Source organism: Pipra filicauda, unplaced genomic scaffold (genome assembly GCF_003945595.2).
Source record: "Pipra filicauda isolate LSUMZ 115617 unplaced genomic scaffold, ASM394559v2 scaffold137_size4652046_pilon, whole genome shotgun sequence".
Lineage (NCBI taxonomy): Eukaryota > Metazoa > Chordata > Aves > Passeriformes > Pipridae > Pipra > Pipra filicauda.
In genome coordinates, this window is record NW_024103851.1 from 387,191 (window position 1) to 408,477 (window position 21,287).

Consider the following 21,287-nt stretch of genomic DNA (forward strand, 5'->3'; position numbering starts at 1 on the left):
GTCTCTTACAATAATTGATTTTGAAAATTAAGAACATAATTTAGGCATTTCCAAAGGACTGACACAGATGTGGGAGGTCTGTGCCTTCCCTTACCCTAGTAAATTCAATCTCTAACTCAGTTTGAGCTACTAAAAGACTTGTTCTGGTTATGAATGGATACAATTTTTAGGCCAAATGCTGGCCTCCCAGTACTTAAGATATTCAACCCAAACCTCATACCTACATATCTTCAAATACATTTCTGAATGACTTTCTGAGCTTTCGTTTAAATCCATGTGTTTTCTAAAGAAGTAACTATGACATTGTGCTAGTCGGAATTTATTGTTCAACAGCTCGAGGCTGTGGAATACGGTCTGCCAGATTTGCTGTTACTATAGTCATTCCTGATGCATTTTGTTGCTGTGTTATTTGATTTAAAGAGGTAACATATAGTCCTAATGAGAGATGTGTTTTTAAATAGTCACATTTAAATCCTGGGTGTATAATTTGACTTGTTAGCAAGAAGTATTCAACAAGATTTACTTGTTTAATTAATAAAAACTGAAGCATCAATTCTACGGTGTTTTTTTTTTTTCCTTATGCAAATAGTTCTCTCATACTCTGCCTCCTGCACTAAAGCATTTACCTTTTATGCAAAATGGTCCATCGTAGGCAGTTTTGGAGCAGTCACAGGAGTAGCCGTTGTATTTCTCGACACATTTCCCGCCATTTGCGCAGTACATCCCATAGCTCGTGCAGTGGCCAGAGCAGCCAGGCTTCACCCCTGGAGTGACTTTTGCTCTCTCTTCCAGGTCCAGTGTCACCCCGTTCATCCTTAATGAACGAATGCAGCCTAGGAATCCTCGCTGGCCTCCTGCAGCACCTGAGAGGGAGTGTAAAACTCTGAGACAACACTGAACAGATTTTATTGTTGCTTTACATGAAATATCCTGCTAAGCTTGTGACAACAGCTGGAAATGGCAACTTCTTTAAGAGGGCAAGGAATTATCTTATGCTATTGACAGTACAATCAATGAAACCTAACCTTTTGATACCATACCATAAATAAGCATAACTAGCAGATTTTTTTAGCAATAAGTGTTTGCTTTACACTGAATAGACATTTGAGATTCTGGCCCTACACTGCAAGATTTCACTTAATTTCAACTTCAAGATTTTTAGAGATAATGGTGGAAGGAATTGTTAAGGTATAGCCTTTCTCTCCATATAATTAGTGATGACTGATGCTAATAATAATACCATAATATGCTTTGCAGTGTTACATTTTTCAAAGCCACGATGGGCAAAGAAGATTTGAATTCCCACTCTCAGTTACCATAGGAAAAACAGATGTTAATTTTCAAGCAACGTCAGGTACGCTGGTTAGTTGTCTGAACATAGAGTAAAGAATGTAACACTCAAAAGCTACACTTGAAAGTCTGAGTGGAGACAATTTTTCATAGCAGTTAATAAGAACTGTTCTTTTTTATCCCTAGTAAGCACTTGCTGAAAAATATGATTTCAGCTAGGAAAGTCATATCTGAGGCTGGATTAGAAACAACAATGAAAAAAAGCAAATTAAAAAATGCAAGTAAATAACAGTGAGTGGCTGGCATCCTTTCTGCTCATCTCTCCTCCCTTTGATTACTGCAGTGCCTCAGGTGCCAAAAAGTCCCTGAGGAGATCTGAATGCTTATCACCACAGAGCACAGAGGCTGATATTTATCTGAGTAGGAAAGAGGGCTAAATATGAACCAGAGACAGCCACCTCAAATCAAGTGCTTGTAATTGGATGACTTGGACTGGAGGAGGCAAGGCTTGGTCTCTGCTGAGTGCACAGGGCAGATGGAATTCTGGTGTGATTCTATTCTATGCAAACTCATATACACTGCAGTGATGAAAAACCTTCTTTCCCCTCTTGGTGACTGTCCTAGCCCCTAGGACACAAAGTCATCATACCTAAGACTCTCTTGCTGGCCCAAAGAACAGATTATTCTACAGATTTATTTTACAGAAAGCAGAACAGGAGGCACTGAAACAATTCTTGTTTGATATTACTCTCCAGGGCCTGATGTTCAGGTGTTCATTTTGGGCACTCCCAACTCAAATCCACTCTAGGTCGGTCTCTGGGTAAGGTTTAAATCTGTTCTCTGAGAGGTGTGCTCCAATCACCAAGTTATATGGAACAGATATTATTCAGAAAGAAAAAAAAAATCCGTTGCAGATTTTGACATTCATGTTTTGGTAATAGAGGTACTATATATTTCAAGACATTGCTGGTGTTGCAGTCAATTCAAAACTAACAAATAAAATCATCATTATTAGCAATTCTCAAAGAACTCAGACTAGGAAAAAACCCCATCTCTTCCTGCTTTTGGCAAAAGGTTTGGTATTTCTTTTAAAAGGTTAAGGCTCTCTCTTTTAAACAAGCTTCATCTTTCAGCTTATTTTGAAACTGCCTTTTATTGACATCATAGCAGTAAAGGAGAATCTGAGCTTGTAAATAACACCTGCACATCTGGTGACACATTGCACACAGTTTGCAGTGACACTGGGCTGATTACTAAGGCAATGAAGGCTTTAAACATCATTTTAATTCATTTGTTTTGTTGAATGCTGACTAACATGGGAAAAAAATAAGAGATTTTTTTTTTTCCCCTTCCCTCTTCTCCTGTTACAGATACCTAGAGAGGTATGAAAGTGCTTCTTTACTCAACATTTCATCGAGTTCTAATTCCAGCTAATGACACTTGGCATGTTGGCGCTTCGCAGCCCCAAGGCTAACAGCCAGAGAAATACAAGTGTTGCTGCAATAATCTGCCCAAAATGTAGTGGAAACCAGTAGCTCCAGAAAGTAGCTGGACTAACTTGTTTCCAGGGAATGCATTTGTGTAACACTGTGTAGTGCTTTCCTACATTGAAAGGGCAAACAGCCCATGGGACTAAAGGGAAAACACCGCAGTGAGAGCCATGAACAAAAAAGGATGAACAATGAACAAATCTAAAGAGGCTGGAAGTGCTGCCGAGGCTAGGATGGGCACTGCAGGCACATGCAGTCCTGGCAAGGCTCTGCAGAAGTTCTCACTTTCCTAGTGAATAAGTTTGCATGTCTGGTAGAGGCACTTGGTAAAAAATAAGTTTGGCACTATGGCCTGCTGGAGGTACTTTCAGCTGGGAGCTGCAGGTGGAGAAAGACAAAACTGACAAATTTCCAACACACAATATCATTCTCTTAGTTAATCTTTGTACTTATGGACATGTTTGTCTTTTCTTCCCCAACCCCCTGCCCCAGCTTCCCTTCCCACTGCTGTCATACAAGTGCTTGAGGAGCACAGCTTCCCACATTAAACCAACTGCTGCTGGCCAGACTCAAGGCAAAGAATGTCCATCATGTGAGAGCAAAGCCTGGCTACCCACTCTGCATCTTACCAACATAGAGCTGGCTGTACAATTCCAGTCGTGTGTGTCCTTCTGTTGGTGCTTTCCGCACCTCCAGGGGTAACTGGTCCACCTGCAGGCTGGCTTGTTTGACATTCCTCTCAGCATTGACCCGATGCCACTGGTCATCATTGAGCTGGCTGGGAGATCTAACGACAATTTCCACTGGCCCATTTCCGACATCGAATGAAAAGGAAACCTCTGTAGCAGCTGAAATATCAAGGAAAAGGTGTTTACAACCTTACATTGTAAACACATTCACTTACACTGCCTAAACAGTAAGGAGTCACATTGAGTAGAAATATGTATTGTAAAGTCCTCTTTCTGAATTTATAAGCACATTCAGTTCCTTCTAATTGGAGAAGGAGTAAGACTTTTAGAAGAAAACATCAACAGGCCCTAAACAATAATCTTTGATCTCTACAGCTTTCCAGTTTCCGATTTTTTTTTTAGGGAACAAGCATTTTGACTAAAAATGGCACAGAAGTCTAAATTTTTTTTTTTATTTTGAGAGGTAATTCATTTTTACAATGAACTAATAATGCTGTGGTTATGACCTATGTGAGTTTTTATCGCTGAAAAGGAAATGGATCCCTAGTAGGCCCTACAGCGCTCTGTTTATAGTGGATGATTCAAATCAAGTTTAGAAACTTTGCAAATGTCCCTTAGGCCCTATTAAACACTCCTTTGGGTCATCCTTAGCAAATATATACTTGATACTTACTATTAAATGGTGAGTGTGATTAATAATATCTAAAATATTTTGGAATCAAGAAATATAATTTTGACTTTCCTACTTATATTTACTTTGTATAACTTGGGGCTGAAAATTATACTCTGATGGTAAAACTTCAGATGAAAGGTTAACAGACAATGGATTATCCATGATAGCATTCACAAAGGAAGATACCAGACAGAAGTAAAAAACAACCCAGAATTCCATTTAATTTGTTTTTCTTACATATAAAATAAAAAAGTCAGAGCTCCCTTTTAATTCCTCTGAAAAATCTCAGGTGCCCAATTATGGTCTCAGTGTCCAGTACAGCTGTGGTTTCTTGTTTGGTTGAATTAATAAAATACTATTGTAAAAATCTTACTCAGTTAAGCCATTAAATTGCGATAGAAGCATCACTCCATGGACATTACTACTAATAATACTGATAAATAGTGGGAAATATTTTTGTACACGGCCTAATAGATTTTCATAAGGTTATGTCAGGCTTAATTGACAGCATTTTTATGAAATTGAAAGGATAGGAATAAACTTTTTACAGAGAATGTTCTTTCAAACTACATTTATTATATAATTGATTTTTTTTCAAAATTGGCTACTTCTAAAAGAAAAAAAATAAAAGCTGTTGTACTTTCTGTTCTCTGCTGAATAAAATAATTTCTTGAATGAACTGCCTTTCATAAGCCATGAATTTAGTCTGTTTGGCCTTTTGCACTTAACAAGGCACAAAATTTTTATGAGCCATTGCTTGCTGTTAAAGAAATAAAGATGTTTCATTTTAATGATGTTTTGTAACTTCAGCAGTTCTGCCAATAAACTCAGGCAAATTCGGAATTAGAGTAAAACCTCTCCAGTACTTAAATTGTATGTCGTGTTCAAGTCTATTTTCAAGGGAGTGTGTATAATTCTCCTTTACTTTTTGCTTTGAAGAACTGCTTCAGATCTCTTCACTGTCAGGTTTAAATTGCTTCCCAAAACCTGTATGTCTACAAGACTGTAAAATGAGAAACCTTTAACAGACTTTTGCTCTTATTCTGAGGCAGATGATGACATTGTTAACATTGCTTGTGGGTAACTTGACCGTTACTGCACCCAGGATTTTTGAAAACCTCTAGAAGAATGCTTCTTTGTTTGCAAACTCTTGGTCTTCTGGATGGAAGTATCTCTATTTTTTTAAAGGAAGGTTGTTCTTCTTTTAAAAGGGAAAGTGTAGAGAACTGGCAAATTAAGATGTTTCAAGCAGAAGTTCTGTGCTTGCTTAGTCTAACTTTATGCATGGCTTTAAGCTGAAATTGGTATCACAGCCTAAAAGACAAACAATTAAATTTGTACTTATTGGAGTACATTATTCACTTTGAAATGAGTACCATTTGAATAAATTAATATTGTATTTTTATACTTAATCTTATAGTTAGGGAAGGAAAATAATTTCAAAAAAATCTGTTCATGAAAGGTCATTTTCAGTGCATGTACCTTACTGATGTGCTGAAAGTTAGAGAAGATAATACAGCATCTATGCACTGTCCTGATCCTTCCACAACCAACCTAAAAACATGATTCTCATACCAAAAGGTAGGAAATTTATTTGCTAGATTGATGGACTGAAAAAACATGAAACATGTAAATGAAAAGAACTTTAGAGATGGGCAAAGTGTATCAGGGGTTAATTATGCTGATACTTTTGGTCTGTGTTTGGCCCTGCCACCTGTGAAAGTTTTTCTCCTTCCCTGCCAAGTTATGGGAAAACAAGCACTGATAAACAGGAAAGTTGTCCTTGAAGAGAGCTTCTTGTATAAACTGTCTTAATTGGTATTCTATGATTGGCTAATTGTCCTCCAAGGTCGCTTGAAGGAGAAATTGAGGACGAGGAGGACTCAATTAAGAAAGACCCCCAAAACATACTGCACGTACGTGAGGGGATTTCTGAAGTTCTCATGCATGCGCAGAAGAACCAGGGGGTTATGCACTTACATAACTGGGAGGTGGGACTGAGGGCCTCTGGCTGGGCGGTGCTGGCCACACCTGGGAGGTTGTAGTCACTCAGTTAATTGTATAAAAGCAGATAGTGCTTTCTTGGCAGGGGCTAGCTTTACTTCAAGGACAACGTTGCCTTTTGGCGGGGACGCCTGCCCGTTTGTGAACTTACTGACTCTCCAAGGATGCAGCTTCTGCTATGGGTAATTATAGGCATGCTAGGTCGGTAAGATAACTTTATGGGCAACAGCTGGGTAACTGGGGAGGTCATGCTGGGGGCTTATTTCTCTCCTCCTTCCTCCTTTTTGGGTTTGTTCATTTTGTTGGCCACTTCTTGGTAATAAATATTGGTTTTTGTTAAGTTTTTAACAGTGTCTGAGTTTTCAAGCTTCAATATGTCTTGAACCCTCCCTAATACAGCAGAGGCTTCATGACAGGATGTCTCGTGTGCAAGTTATGTTGCTGGTTCTGACTCTTCATTCTTAGTTCTATTTTCAGTGTATGGAATAAGGATGTTTTCCAACTGGGGACATCTCTAGGTAAAATGACAGGCACTTGTACCTTAATAGAAATGGATGAATATCTGACCACAGGCACGTTAGTCAGAAAATGAAGACAAAAGAAATTGTACCACTGCCCAAAATGAGACAAGTTACTTGGTGACAACTGACAGGGAGAGGGCTGAGGTACTTAGCTTTTCCTTATCTCAGTTTTCATTGACAATTGCTTTTCCCACATCTTTTGAGACTGAATCTCAAGGCAGGGACTGGGGGAATGAAGAGTTCAAGGTCAGGTTGGATGGGACTTTGAGAACACCATGCTGCCCCCCCTCCTCCTTTTTCCTCTACCCCAGCTTTACTGCTGAGCAAAGTGTTGGCCCTTTGGTCAATGATCAGTTGTCCTGGCTGTGTCCCTTTCCAATGTCTTTGCTACCCTCAGCCTCCTGACTGGGAGAGACAAACCTCTGATGCTGTGGTAGCACTGCTCAGCTATAGCCAAAACACTGGTGTGGTATCAATGCTGCTTTAGGCACAAATCCAAAACACACCACTACATGGGCTGCTGTGGAGAAAACTGACTCCATCCCAGCCAGAGACAGTAAAACATCAAATTCGTTCAGAAGTTCAGCTCAACTACTCGTGCAGAAGAGTAGCAATTATTTAGCTTTTTTTCCTATGTTGTAATTTTCAGCCTCTCTGTATCTACACATACAAACTTCTTGGACTCGAATACATTGTTGGTTGACGTGACAGTGGTATTATTCTGTCAAATGTTTGAAGGGGGTGACTAAAATATATCTAAGATACATGTAACATACATGTACATATGTACATATTTATCCGCAGTAACCAACTGGACCAGGACAAGATTTTTTTTTTTCAGAAAGATGCAGAAAATGAGCTGCACAGGTCCCAGAGATTTGTACTGCTCAGTCACTTTGTAGCTCATGAAGTGAGTTTTTCTAACGATGATTTTATTTTCTATTCTATCAAATATGGTAAAACTCAAGCCAGTTTTTCTAAGAAATGAGAATAAGAATCAGACTTTGAACAAATGTCTGAAATTGCTACATTATGATATTGAAAAAAATAAATGTGGGTTTTAAGTTATTCAGTTAATACAAGGTTTTGTGATGGAAATTTCATAATATTGAATGAGGGTGAATTTTTTATGTGCTCCTGCTACATATATTCACTCAATAAGCTGAGGTTTGTGGCTTAGTTTTACCCTTTCTGTGCCTTGTGCAATTACATATAATTAAATCTGAACACTTTCCTTTTATTGATTCAATTTTCTAAGGTCTCAGGTCATGGTCAGCCATCTGTTCAGAACACAGAAGAGCAATTTTGGCAAAAAAATGCCCTTCTCACTCTTCGTTCTGTGTTCTTGTTTTTTAGCTCTATTCAGATCCCATCTTAAATCCATGAGGTATTTGCCCATAAAAAGGAAGGGATACAACTGAGCCACTGTGCAGGATGAGCTGGCTAGGCCGGACAAGTGGGATAACAAGAACCTATGAAGTTCAACGAAGATGAATATAAGTGCTTGCACCTGGGAAGATATAATCCAGGACTGCAGCAAAGACTGGAATTTGGCCAGCTGGGGAGCAGCTCTGTGGCAAGGGACCTGGGGGTCCTGGTGGACAACAAGCTCAGTATGGGTGAACAGTGTCATGCTGTAGCAGAAAAAAACCAAGTAGGATGCTTGGTAACATCAACAAGGACATCCCCAGCAGAGATAGAGCAATTATTTTCTCACTCTTCTCAGTGCTTGCCAGGCCACACACGGATGTATGATGTTCAGTTTCAATCCTTACTAGACAAGAAAGATGTAGACAGGCTGGAGAGGGTCCAGAGAAGGTCCACAAACATGATCAAAGGACCAGGAAGCCCATTATATGAGGAAAGGCTGAGAGAACTGGGTTTGTTCAGTCTTGAGAAAGGAGTCTTGGGGGACATCTTCTGACTGTGTTCCATTTAAAGGGTGGTTACAAAGAAGGTGGAGACGTCCTTTTTACAAGAAGTCACACGGAAAAGATGAAGAGTAATGGGTAGAAGATACTCCCAGGGACATTATGATTGCACACAAGAAGAAAACTTTTCAAAATGAGAAGAATCAGCCACTGGGATAATCTCCCCAGAGAAGTGGTAGGTTTCTCAATATTGGACACTTTTAAGATTCAGCTGGATTTTGTACTGGGACATCTTGTCTAGACTGTGCTTTTGTCAAGAAAATTAGATCAAATGATTCTTGAGGTCCCTTCTAACCTGGTATTCTATGATTCTGTGATTCTATGACTGTCTGTAAGATTTCATGTTTCTTGAGTCCTTTGTTTCAAGGCTTTCTGGTAGATATACTTCAGTTACACACAAGTTCTGAGGGTCAACTTCGAGGGAAGTAGCATGCACTGCTGTGTCCTTTGCCATGCAAAAGGTCAGGTTAAATGAACTGATAGACTTTTCTGGTATTCAAAATCTACGACCAGCTTGATTTCCCACTTTCCCAACTCTTTGTGTTGCAAGTATCTTTTCTCCCTGCTATTTTCTAATTTGATTTTGTTGATATATTTCAAGCTACGATCTCTAGCTATAACGAGGCTGCCAGCAAAGAAAGAGATGTTGACGGATGGTTGGATACTCAGAAAATGCTACACAGTAGGTGGAAGCTCTTATAAACTGTGGAAAAAAAAGGAAGAGGGATTATAACCCTCCTCACAGCCAGTTTTTTTATGCCCATCTCTCTATTTCTCTCCTTCTGCCCCATTATCCTTCCTCCAAAACATGTTTTCATCTCCTCCCTTGTACTTTGTTTCTCTTACCTCCCCTGATGTATTTTTATACCCTTCAAATGGGACTTACTGATGTTTTAGTTGACTTACATCAAAGGGAATGGTATCTAACTTCTTTAGGATCCTTTTGAAATCCAGTTCTTAGAACATAAATGCCTTGTTACAGCTAGAATCAGAGCTCACTTGCTTGGCTGTAAAACAGTATACAACGATAAGCTATAAACTGTAAACTAAACATGCCAGACAGATATTTGTTCTGCGAAAACAACAGCTTGAAAATATTCTGTCTCTGTAAGGGCAACATCTGCCAAATTTCTTGGACAGTTTGTTTGTATATACACCTCTGATGAAGGGCTCTCTGATTAAACCAGTAGACAGAATTCAGTGAAATAATTGAAAATGAATGAAAACTTAATCAAGAGATAGAGATGCTAAATGTAGAAATGTAGAGCTAGTGGTCTATGTATTTTTATATGAAATCCATCACTACAGTCAAAATCAGGTCTCATATCTATAGTCACTGGAATCCTTCCCATTACCTTTAGTAGACTCTGGATAGAAAAGAGGGCTTTCTAGGATTTAAAAGCAATTTTGTTGTCCACCTTTCACACTTAGACAGCTGAGTTTAAAGACGGTTTTACAAAGTCATATCTAAATTACTTTCCCTGGTGCCCTCATTTGCACAGGGCTGAGAGAGGCCGTGCCAATGCTGACATGGAAACAGCATTGATAGCTTGTTCCTGGCTGCTGAAAAGAGGTGGAAAGGGCTACAGATGGTACCCTGAAGCGCCATATTGGAATAGAGGACCTGCTTTAAGGAGGCCACTTCTCAAAGGACACAACTAAAAATTAAAGCTACCAAAGCAACATAACAGAGAGAAATTGTTGATTCCAAGTTGCTTGACTGCAATACAGAAATTAGTGCATAGCTTGGCTGTCTGTTAATAATCAGGTAGTTGTCTAAAATCATGACCATATTTACAATAATTGGACTAAGCATCTGGATGGTTTCATCATTTATCTAATTCCCAAATGAAATGTCCATTTGAATTAATGACCAAAAACATCATTCATTTGACCAAATGAGAGTGCACATCTATGCCCAAGACTGCAGTGATCCCTGAGCTAAGTGCCAAATGAACTAGCTCTGGAAGCTGCACAGCTGCATCAGCATGATGCTGTGCCAACAGTAATTAGTTCTAATGAGAGACTATACTGCACCTAGGATCAAATCCAGCATTGCTGAGTGCTGATTTATGTGGACATGCTATCTTAGAAATAGCTCAGGTATTTCTCTAATGTGGAGGTTCATCGTACAGGCTAGACACACTTTATATTTTCCTGTAGGTTACAAATAAAACAAAGAAAAATCATACAACTTTATACTCTGTTGGATCTTATGCAATCATTTATGTGTCAAGAAGGAAAAAAGGGTGAGTAAAGCTACTGCTTTGATTTAACATTATTTAACACCCACTTCTCATGCTATAAATCCATCCACAAGATACAATATAAGAACAATTGAGGCTCAGTGTCTTTCTGAACCTTCAGAACAACCTGATATTCTGTAGGTATGAACAATCCCTCTGATCCATCATCTGAAATTTTTGAACCAAGTAATAGACAGCCCTGCCAGAGGGAATGCAATACTTGATCTGATGTTCTCCAGTGTAAGGAAGCTGATTGGGGACATCAAGATTGGAGGCAGCCTGAGCTGCAGTGATCATGCATTGGTGGAGTTTGCAGTCCTGAGGGATATGGGTCAGGTAAGGACTAAAGGTAGGCCCCTGAATTTTAGGAAAGCAAACTTCCAGCTCTTCAAGGAGTTAGTCAATAGGATTTCCTGAGAAACTGCCCTCAGGGACAAGGGAGAAGGGCAGAGCAGAGCTGGCAGACCTTTAATGAACTCTTCCACAGAAGGCAAGAGCTAGCCATCCCCAGGAGTAAGAAATCAGGCAAGGAAGGCAAGATATCAGCATGGCTGAGTAGGGAACTGCTGGTCAAACTAAAGGGAAAGAAGCAAATGCACAGGCAGTGGAAACAAGAACAGGTAACCTGGGAAGAGTATAGAAATGAAGTAGATTGTGCAGGAAGAGGTGAAGAGGGCCAAGGCAAAGCTGGAACTGAACCTGGCAAGGGATACAAAAAATAATAAGTGTTTCTACGGTATGTTAAACAGAAAAGGAAGGTCAAAGAAGGTGTATCCATCCCTGATAAACAATGCTGGAAAACTGGTAACAATGGATGAGGAGAAGGCTGAGGTACTCAACAACTTTTTGCCTCAGTCCACCATGTCAGCCTCTCTTTCTGCGCCTCTTGAGTGGATGGAGAGTAGGATGGGGACTGGGAGAGCAAAGTGATTCCCACTGTAACTAAACATCAGGTTCATGACCCCATGAGGAAAATGAACGTACATAAGTCTATGGAACCCTATGAGATGGCTCCCAGAGTCCTGAGTGAATTGGCTGATTGCCTGATTAGTCAGGCAGATTTTTCTCTTGGCAAAGCCATGTTGGCTGCCTCTAATCACCTCCCTGTCGCACATATGCCTTGACATAGCTTCCAGGAGGATCTGTTCTATGATCTTACCAAGCAGACAGTTGAGGCTAAGCAGTAGTTCCCAGGGTCCATTTTTTACCTTTTTCCAGTTACTGGGAACTTTGCCTGAGTGTCATGATATTTCAAATATCATGGAGTGTAGCTTAGCAACCACATTAGCCAATTCTCTCTGGACTGTGAGGTGTATCTTGCCAGTCCCATCGATGTATGTTTGTTCAGCTTTCTCAAGTGGTCTTGAACCTCGGTTGGGTAGTGATAAGAGAGACTTTATTCCTCCAGTCCCTGCCCTGATGTTCAGGGAGTTGAGATATGTGGGAATAGAGATTACTGTATGTATTGATAAAATATTACTTCCCTGTGAAAAAGGAAGTACAGTGACTGCTACTAGCATTAACATTTTGATAATATAACTGTAAAGTTAGTTTGAAATATAAGTGATTTCAGAAATTCTGTAACAGTATTACTGATTTCTCTCAGTGAAATTCTTGTTGCCAGGAGGAAGTATTTTTAAACACTTTTTACCTTCAGTCATAGGAAGTCTAGAAGAGTATAGAAGTATAGAAAGGAGAAGAGAAATTAACCTCTAAATGAAAGGTAAATGAAGGAAAACTTGCATAGCAGAATGGCTGTAACCATTAAAGATTTGGACAAAATCATACTGTAATATATAAAAAAGACACAAATAGTAATCCAATGATTTTTTTTTTGCAAAGATTAAAGAAACTAATTTATGATAAATAGAATTTATTAAATTCCTGAGCAATTTAATTAGGAATACATAACTCTTCAGAATGTTTGAAGCCTCTTATGACCTTTTTAATGTGTTTTTATCTTGAAATTTTCATAGTATCCTGCACACCAAAGAAAAACCCAAATGAGAATGAAAAATAAAGAGAAAGGCTTTGTTGAATGCAGGAAAGAGCACCCCCTAAAGTGTCTATCCTTCTCATATTTTTGATCCTCACTTTCTCCACGGTTTGGTTCGCAGCCTGAAGGCACTTGATTAAGTCCCTCCTGTGTGCAGTATCTACATCTGGTAGCTGTAAAATTGCAGCGACCTTTATTTGCAAATGGACAGGGAATTAGATCTACTGAGAGACGCTGGCCTGATTCAGCAAGAGCTGCTGTTTTCTTATGCATAAGACTATGTTTTCACATTGTAAGACAAGATTGCACACATTTAAATTATTTTGCTGCCTGTTTAAAAGGAGTGAACTTTAGTGCGTTATTATCCTTCTTTCATGATACTCTAATATCTTCTTTCTAGTAAGATTTACAACTGGACAGGTAATTTCAACAATTGGACAAATAATATGTCTAAATCCTAGCTCTCTGTTTACAGGAACCAAGCTTCTTTGGATTAATGGGAATTAAATATGTTAATATCATTCTTTCATCATCTCATTTTATGACTGTTCAAATATATTTTCATATATCTGGCTATCTGACTGAATAGCTTGATTTTTTTTGTTCCTTCATTGCCTATGTTGGATTAGACTCCCTCAACTACAATAACCTTTGCCTATTTCATCCATGCTGAGCCTTGAAATTCATTACCCTCACCTGTGGTTTTAATCTTAGATATTCAATATATACTGACTGACTCATAAGTACTACATTAAACTGCACACAGGCTACCTGAAACTGGCTAAATGCTCTCCAGGTGCAAGGTAGTAAAAAAAAAATGGTCCTGGGTTTTCTCACCTTGTGGACAGACATCAGTTCCCTTTCTACTGACAGACAAGCACTTGCACATATAATTTGCAATATTTTGGAAAGACATTACTATACTGTAGCTAAATATGAAGGGAAACCAGAAATCAATATAGTACCTTTCTCATCATGAGTAAACATCTCTGTGAGGACAAAGATAAGGAGGGATTTGATTTTGGTAATAACTAAGTTATTTTTATCTCACTTTAAAATAATCTCAACTGCTAATCGACTAGTGAAACATAAATACCAGTCTTCCTACACGGTAGATTAGATTGCTTTGGGGGACAAAAAAAGTTGCACTAAATGAAAGTACCAAATTTTCTCATGAAACATCATGTAAAGGCCAAATATGCCCTAAGAAGATAATTATTTATTAGCATTATTTATTAATTACTTCAGTTATGATAATTGCACTGCAGCTGTCTTGTAGATAAGCACTTAGAAGCAATTCTCATACTTTTATCATTATATTTTAGTTGATGCAGCAATTTTCAGCCATGGGTACTAAGAACAAAAAAACATTAACGGTCCTGCATAAACAGGGAACCGAAACAAAGATATGTGAAAGGACTTGTTTAAAGTCAAACATCAGATGGTTAGAGCAGGGCCTGAAAAATACCTACTTGCTTTAATTCTAAGGCAATAAGACAATTTCAGATAGATGTTACCTTCCATTCAGCCAGGTCTTTTCCAACAACTGCTTAGCTGCCTGGAAAGAAGGAAGGAATGGGAGTGGTGACTCACTGAAGGTCTGTTGATTCATCTCATGAGAGTAACTAATGCTTAAAATAATACAGTAGCAACACCTTCTGGTCTCTTTTGTGAGAGATGATTCACACAAAGGGAACTGTAGTCAGTGCACTGAGTGGAAAAGCAGAGGAGGTGTGTGTTTTCCTGTCTGTAATGGGTTATAATATACTTCATTATATCCTTTTAACTGCAATACTTTACCATGAAACTGAACTGATCCTATGCAACAGAAGGCACTGCAACAAGGGGAAAGCATAGACATCAGAACAGAGCTCTCCCATGCAGCATATAAAAGGTTTGTGTAACTGGTAGTTATTTTTTGTTGGATGAAAGGCAAAATAAAACTGGGTGGTAATGTCCATGAAATCAGATTATGTCTGAGCATGGTAAAGCAACAGAGAGATTTTTTTGAGAGGAAAGAGTGGCTTCTTTTACTATGAAAAACTGCTATGAAGTTGTCACGGTCCTAAAACTGCTGAGCAATGGGTCTGAGTGCTTATAAGCAGATACAAGGATATCAGTCCTCCTCTCAATTATGTTGCATTTGAATGTCATAAAAATAAGCCAAAATTGTAAATTGTGCATCATACTAAAAGTTGTATGAGCCTGGTGCAGGCCTGAAAACCAGACATCAAGACACACTTCCGTGATGTGCTTTAAACAAAGCACGTTCCCTGTGTCCTTTTCTTCCTTTTATGTCGTGCTTTCCTTATTCTGTAATTTGTGTATTAGCTGTAGGCTCTGCTGTAGGCTGTGGTTAAGACTTGTAGAGGTTTTTAGGTGCCTGAGTGGTAGCTACCCAAACACTTTTACATTTAGTAAGGTTCTCATGGTGGTATGAATTTCTTGATTTTTCTGCCGGGCCGTATAAGTTTTTGTCAGTTAGTGCCTATTTTTTGAGCAATTTTTCATGGCTATTTATTTCTCTGTGGCTGTCCAGGGGTCACCATCAGAGTAAGGACCCTGTTGCACTATGCTCTGTACTACCACGATAAAAAAAGGCCATCCAAAAACATGACTCAATTTTATTTTTAGTGTAGTAACTCTATATGAAAAGGGTACACGTGAGGGGTCAGGGTAGATGGGCCCAGCTAACTGTGGCTTCCTTTTATCAAAGGTTTTAGACAAAGATTTTCTACTTTGGAAAATATACTTGTAATAATTTACATTTGCCAACATCCAGGGTAAACCCCTAAAGTTGGAAGAAGATATCTTTGGTATTGTCTACTTTTTACTCTGCAGCAGGAAAAAATATCTACCAAAAATACAATCCAGAAGTATCATGAAATGGTAGAGGGGAGTGGAAAACAGAACTGACTCGTTGGAGGTAAAAATATGTTCTTAGATTTCATGGTAATCAGGGGTAGAATATTTGATTTAGTATGTGATTGAGGGACCTGCCTGGTTTAACCACCTTATGTTAACTATTTTGCTTGACTATGCATGAGTCTCAGGAAATGTAAAGTCAACAGGAGACTTGTTCTTATTTCCTGCTGTTGCTGTGGCAAAAATAAAAGGGTGAGTGAAGGGATTTAAGAATTTATAAAGCATTTGTTTTTAAGATTTCATACTAATAGAGCACTGTCTCAGTCCATGAGTTGAGACAAAAATCTCTACTTTAAAAACAAAATCAAGACATTTAGATCAAGAGGATCTAAAAAGTCTAAATTATGCAAGATAGTGTTATAGCAGCTGTATGATAGTAACTGCCTTCACACTCTTAAAAAATAGATTACTGTTTTATTAACTTTTAAACAAAATTTTACACAAATGGTTTTTCTTTCCTTTTAAAATATAAGAAATTATACATACGTGCAAAGTTTCTGAATGAAAAATTGGGAGCAGAAATATCCATTTTCCTTATCCTCAAAACAACTGTAGCAAGGCAAGGTAGAGAGATAGAGCCTGAACTGAGAGTGGTTTAAACTGATATTTTTTTTAAACTACCATTTAAACCATGACGAAATGCTGTGAAGTGTTAGGAAAACCTGTGGCCAAAACTCTATATGAACATTTAGCATCTGCCATATTATAATGTTCTCACAAACACTTAAAGAGAAAATAATTATATTTACTTGAATCAGTCTGTTGACGAAATTCGAATTAATCATCTGCATAAATATTTAATGTACCATAGATACAACTGTATTATTATTAAAAACACCTCCACTTTCATTATATCTTATCATCTAGTCACAGAAAATAATTTTCTACTTTAAAACTGAATTGCTTTGGAGAAAACAATAAAGAATAATTTAGACTTTCAGTAGGCTATCTAAGCAGTTGCCAACACTTTACCTAAAAAGTTTAAAGAAAAAAAGTGGTTTTCAGAGTACCAAAACTGTTCAACCACTAAGGAGAAAGATCCTCAAAAATATCTAAATAATTTAGGGCCAGAAGATTCATTGGATTCGGGACACATAGCCTCAGGAAACAATGAAGCCTGGTTGGACCCTTTCAGATTTCCTCACTCATGGCATTTCAATGTATAGGACGATCTGGATGATTAGGATTAAATGTAAGTGTGACAGTGACAAAAGACAGGTCTCTGTGTGCATCCTCTCCACTCCTTTCTTTTCTGCTGTCTCTGATGGGCAAAGAGGTTTGTCCTAAGATAAGAACACCAGGTGGAAGTTGCAGGAGGAACTGTCTGGGTGCTTGCATAATTGATGTATTTTGGGGATGGCGAAGCTGAGATATTTGTGATTGACTGTGGTGCACATCAGCCTGCATAAGGGTAAAAAATCATGCCGGAGACCGGGCCAATGAGGAAAACTAGTCTCCCAAGGCAGAAGGCAGCTTCTAGCTGGATCTCTGCCCCTGCAAGGGTGCATCCAGCCCAAAGATGGGGAACACTCACTTTGGAAGAGTGAGCAAAAGTGCTAAGGTCCAGTCAGCTACGGAGATAAAATCCTAAAGTAGCTCCATAAGCTCTTGTTGCTTTGCAATTGTGAATTCTGCAAGGCCAAATACTGTTAACCTGCATGCTTCTACCTAAACCTAAGTATATTACAACCCTTTAGACAAAAACTGTAGATCAAATGTGTGGCTAAATGGACCTAGTCACATCTAGACTTCTCGGAGAAGTTTAGAAAACCAGGGGGTCTCACTGAAGCTTGTGATGCAACAGGAGGGACCATGACCTCATTATAATATAATCCATTGGAATAATGATAGAGTTGTTGTTTAGATGCTGCATTGGCACTATTTAGATATTGTATTAGCAATAAATCTAATCATAATCATCCACATAATCACTGTGTCCAACTTCTTGTGCCTGGCTGAGAACCTTCTCCCAATTACTGTGCCACAGCAAGGATTCAAGAGCAGAATGGTATGGGTGACAGCATAGTGGGGATCTGATGCAGGCCACCCGGTGGGGAAGAACAAGTGGATGAGACCTTCTAGAGGCAGCTAGAAGTAGCTTCATGTTCACAGGCCCTGGTTCTCCTGTGGGTCTTTGTTGGAGAGACTAAACAGTGGAGCATAAGCAAGTTTCCTGGAGAGCTATTGATGACAACTTCCTGGTGAAAGAGAAGCCAACGGGTAGAGATGCTCTGCTGAACCTTACAGTCAAAAAAGGAGAGGTTTGCTGGGGATGGGAAGGTTGAAGACAGCACCAGCTGTGATCATGAGATGGTAGAGGTCAGGATCCTGAGAGGAGGGAGCAAAGCAGAAAGAAGATAGTCTTATGCAAGTACCTAAATGGTACTTAAGTAGGAAAAAGAAGGGAAAATATGGGTCCATTGACTGAGGCAGGGCACCCAGGGAAAAGGCTGTGGTAATAAACACCTTCTTTGCCTCAGTCTTTACTAGCAAGACCAGCCTTGCACAACCTGTTCTAGTGGATGCAGTGCAGGTTGGTATCTGAAACTCATGTGGGCAGAGAAAAGGAACACAGAGGGAACATCTGCCTAATCTGGCCATATAAAGTAGGCAGAACAGTGCCCAATTCACTGAAACCAGAGCCCTTCATGTGCTATTTGGGTATTATAAAGATACAGGCACATCTGGGTCTGTCAGAGGATACATCCCGAGGAAATTCCTTTGGAAAATTTCGTCTGGTATGGGCTGGACATGATTCCTGCTAGGTGGCAGGTGGATAGATATTTTTAGTATCAACATTTGGTACTGAGATACTTAAGCCTTCTGGTAGATCTAGCCTCTGACACCTTGTCTTCAAGAGGTGAAGTAAACCAAATTCAGTCATTACTATCAAAAAGAGAAGAAGTTTGTCCTCTTAGTTTCTTGTGGAATGTGTTGTTGTTTCCATGTTAAAGCAGAAAACTCAGTGAGTTTTCTCAGTGAGACTGTAGAAGTCAGCTGAGCTCAAAGTGGGATCCAGCTGCTACTTACAGCATGAACTAATGCAAGAAGTCACACAGTCACTTCGAAGTGTAGCAGGAAAAGAAAGTCTTTATATATCAGCATATTGACTTCAGTTCTACATGTGAATTTTTATGGAAAACTACAGGAAATTACAAAGAAAATGTAAACTAATGGAGTTACCATAGTTTAATGACTTAGTGACAAGATTTTACCCTGCAGTTGAGAAAGGTAAGAGTGCACAAGAAGTCAGTAAGTGAAGCAGACATCACTGTCTAATGTGAGGCAGAACACAAAAAATATGAAATCATATAGAGGATTTAACAAAGTCAACATAATGCACACCCTTCTTTGATTTAAAAAACCCTCTGATTTTTGGAAGAAGAGAATTGTTATAGATTTAGTATATTTGATTTTCTTCCAACAAGAGTAGAGATGAAAAATAGAATTGCAGAGATTGTTGATGACGTGGGTAAAGTACGGGTCATCAGAAAATTAAAGGACCTCTAATTTGGTTAGGGTCAAGTCATATTTAGTATTATAATGAATATCTTTGCACAAGAAGTCAGCATATTTTTTTTTTCCAGTAACACAAGGTTGGAAAGGTCACAAAATAATACATAATAAATAGTATCCCAGTGTGATCAGCCAGAAATTCCTAGGACACAATGGGCAGCCTAAGCATTAATTTAATTGTAGAGGGCACTAATAAACTATTACCAGAATTAATGTGGGTAGTTTTGACTACCTGTGTTTAAGAACGAAGAATTGAAGGTGCAATGAGTAGGAAGAACCTTATTAGCATAACCAGAGAACAGAACAAGAGAAAATATCTTATGGGAAGAAACCACGCAAATTTATCTTGCTTAACACAGTAATTAAAAGCTGAGAGAAGATGTGATTGCACCATAAATATACAAGGGGAAAGAGTAAATGCTAGAAAGTAAAAATAATTAGTTCAGCCAAAGAACAATACTGAAACAAGAATGTCTGACTATAAAGAAAAGATACAAATCAAACTGTTAGGAATGAGAAGACTCTTAAAAAACAAAGGTGTGAAAGTCTGAAACACAGTTGTCCAGCCAGCAAAGATTCAAATTATTTTAAATAGAGAGTTGGATAAATTTAGAGTGATAGACACAGGTTATGCACTGTCGTTGCCTGTGATAGTGAGGATCTAAATTCAAGGACGCAGAAGGTTTGTTTCTGTCATATGCCTATAGCACCTTGCAATTTTGTGCAGCATAGTAAATACTCACTTTCCATGGGACAAAGATCAGCACACGTGAATAAGGTAACAAAGCCTATGCAGTTTCAGCATGTAGCAGAAAGTAGGCTGGAAACGAGGACCAACACCTGAGAAGAACTAGTGGGTGGTACTGCCAGTACAGTTTGCCATGTGTTGCATGTATTTCATCCAATACAAATCAAAATTAGGGAGAACTTTGCTTTTTGAATGCCAGCCAGTTCCCACCTTGAACTTCATGTGAGCTGCAACTGATTTATAAGACACTGAATGTAAAATGACTGTTAAAGTGGCTTTTATGGTAATGAGAAAGGCATCCCATCACCCTTGAAAGAAGAAGGATAATGCTGAGGGGATGTGCTGTATGGCACTGTGCAGTGCAGGGCCATGAATGCCATACTGACATTGAGGCAAAGCAAAGTAAAGCAACCTGTACCAGTTCTCTGTCAGAGTCCAAGCTTCTGTAAGCAGCTAATTTCCCCACAACCCTGTGCCTAGCATTTTCTATTGGTCAGTTTTAGCTTGGTCCCTAGTTGGAATGTTTATTTTCTGCCTTTGGCTTGCTCCTATAAGCCAGACTGGGCACCTACATCCAGAAGAAGGTACAGGTAGAACTGGTCTTCTTGGATGGGACATAAATTGCTCTATTTGAATATCAGGAATTTCTGCATCACCTACCCCATCTGAAATGGGATTGTATTTTTCAAGAATGCTGCTTGGAGTTCTTCAGACTGGTTTTTTTGTTTGTTTTGTTTGTTTGTTTGAAACTTTCATTTTCCTGGAATAGGATATATGCAAATACTGCTGTAAGAACATTTGGGTCATAAATTTCCCTGAAGAAATGTAATGTTTTTCCATTTAATTTGATAACTTCTCATGGGCCTCTGGGATTAAGAGATGTTTCATTGTCCTATGCATTTTTTGACATGTGGCTAATGCAACATGTGTTACTACAGGGATTTTTTACAGAAAAGTGACCTTCTGCTAGGGAAAAAATGTAACAACTCAATTAAAAGAAATAGTGAAGGTCACAACACTTTCCCTACCCAGGTGAAAAATCAAGCGGTGGAAAATGTAAGCTGTATTTACTTTAACATATGGTAATTTGAGTATTCTGTGGAAAACTCATTGATATGGTAGAATTCCATTTTAGGATGCCTCTGGAGAAAGAAGTGATGGAGTTATTAAAATTTGTAAGAAAATATATTAATCAGTCTTGTGTTAGAGCATTGAGTCTGAAGGAAAGAATGCTCCCTCCGTAGAAACAAACAGCAAC

At 38.7% G+C, this 21,287-nt stretch overlaps 1 protein-coding gene across 1 annotated transcript in view; it reads right to left on the bottom strand.

The window, feature by feature from the left end:
• CNTNAP2 (contactin associated protein 2) overlaps positions 1 to 21,287 on the bottom strand; it is a 1,021,678-nt gene that overhangs the window by 89,690 nt on the left and 910,701 nt on the right. The window contains exons 17-18 of the mRNA XM_039378395.1: positions 3,410 to 3,628; positions 627 to 863 (exon numbers count right to left, since the gene is read on the bottom strand). Of these exons, the coding sequence (XP_039234329.1) occupies positions 627 to 863; positions 3,410 to 3,628 (456 nt within the window). The remainder of the gene's footprint in view (positions 1 to 626; positions 864 to 3,409; positions 3,629 to 21,287) is intronic.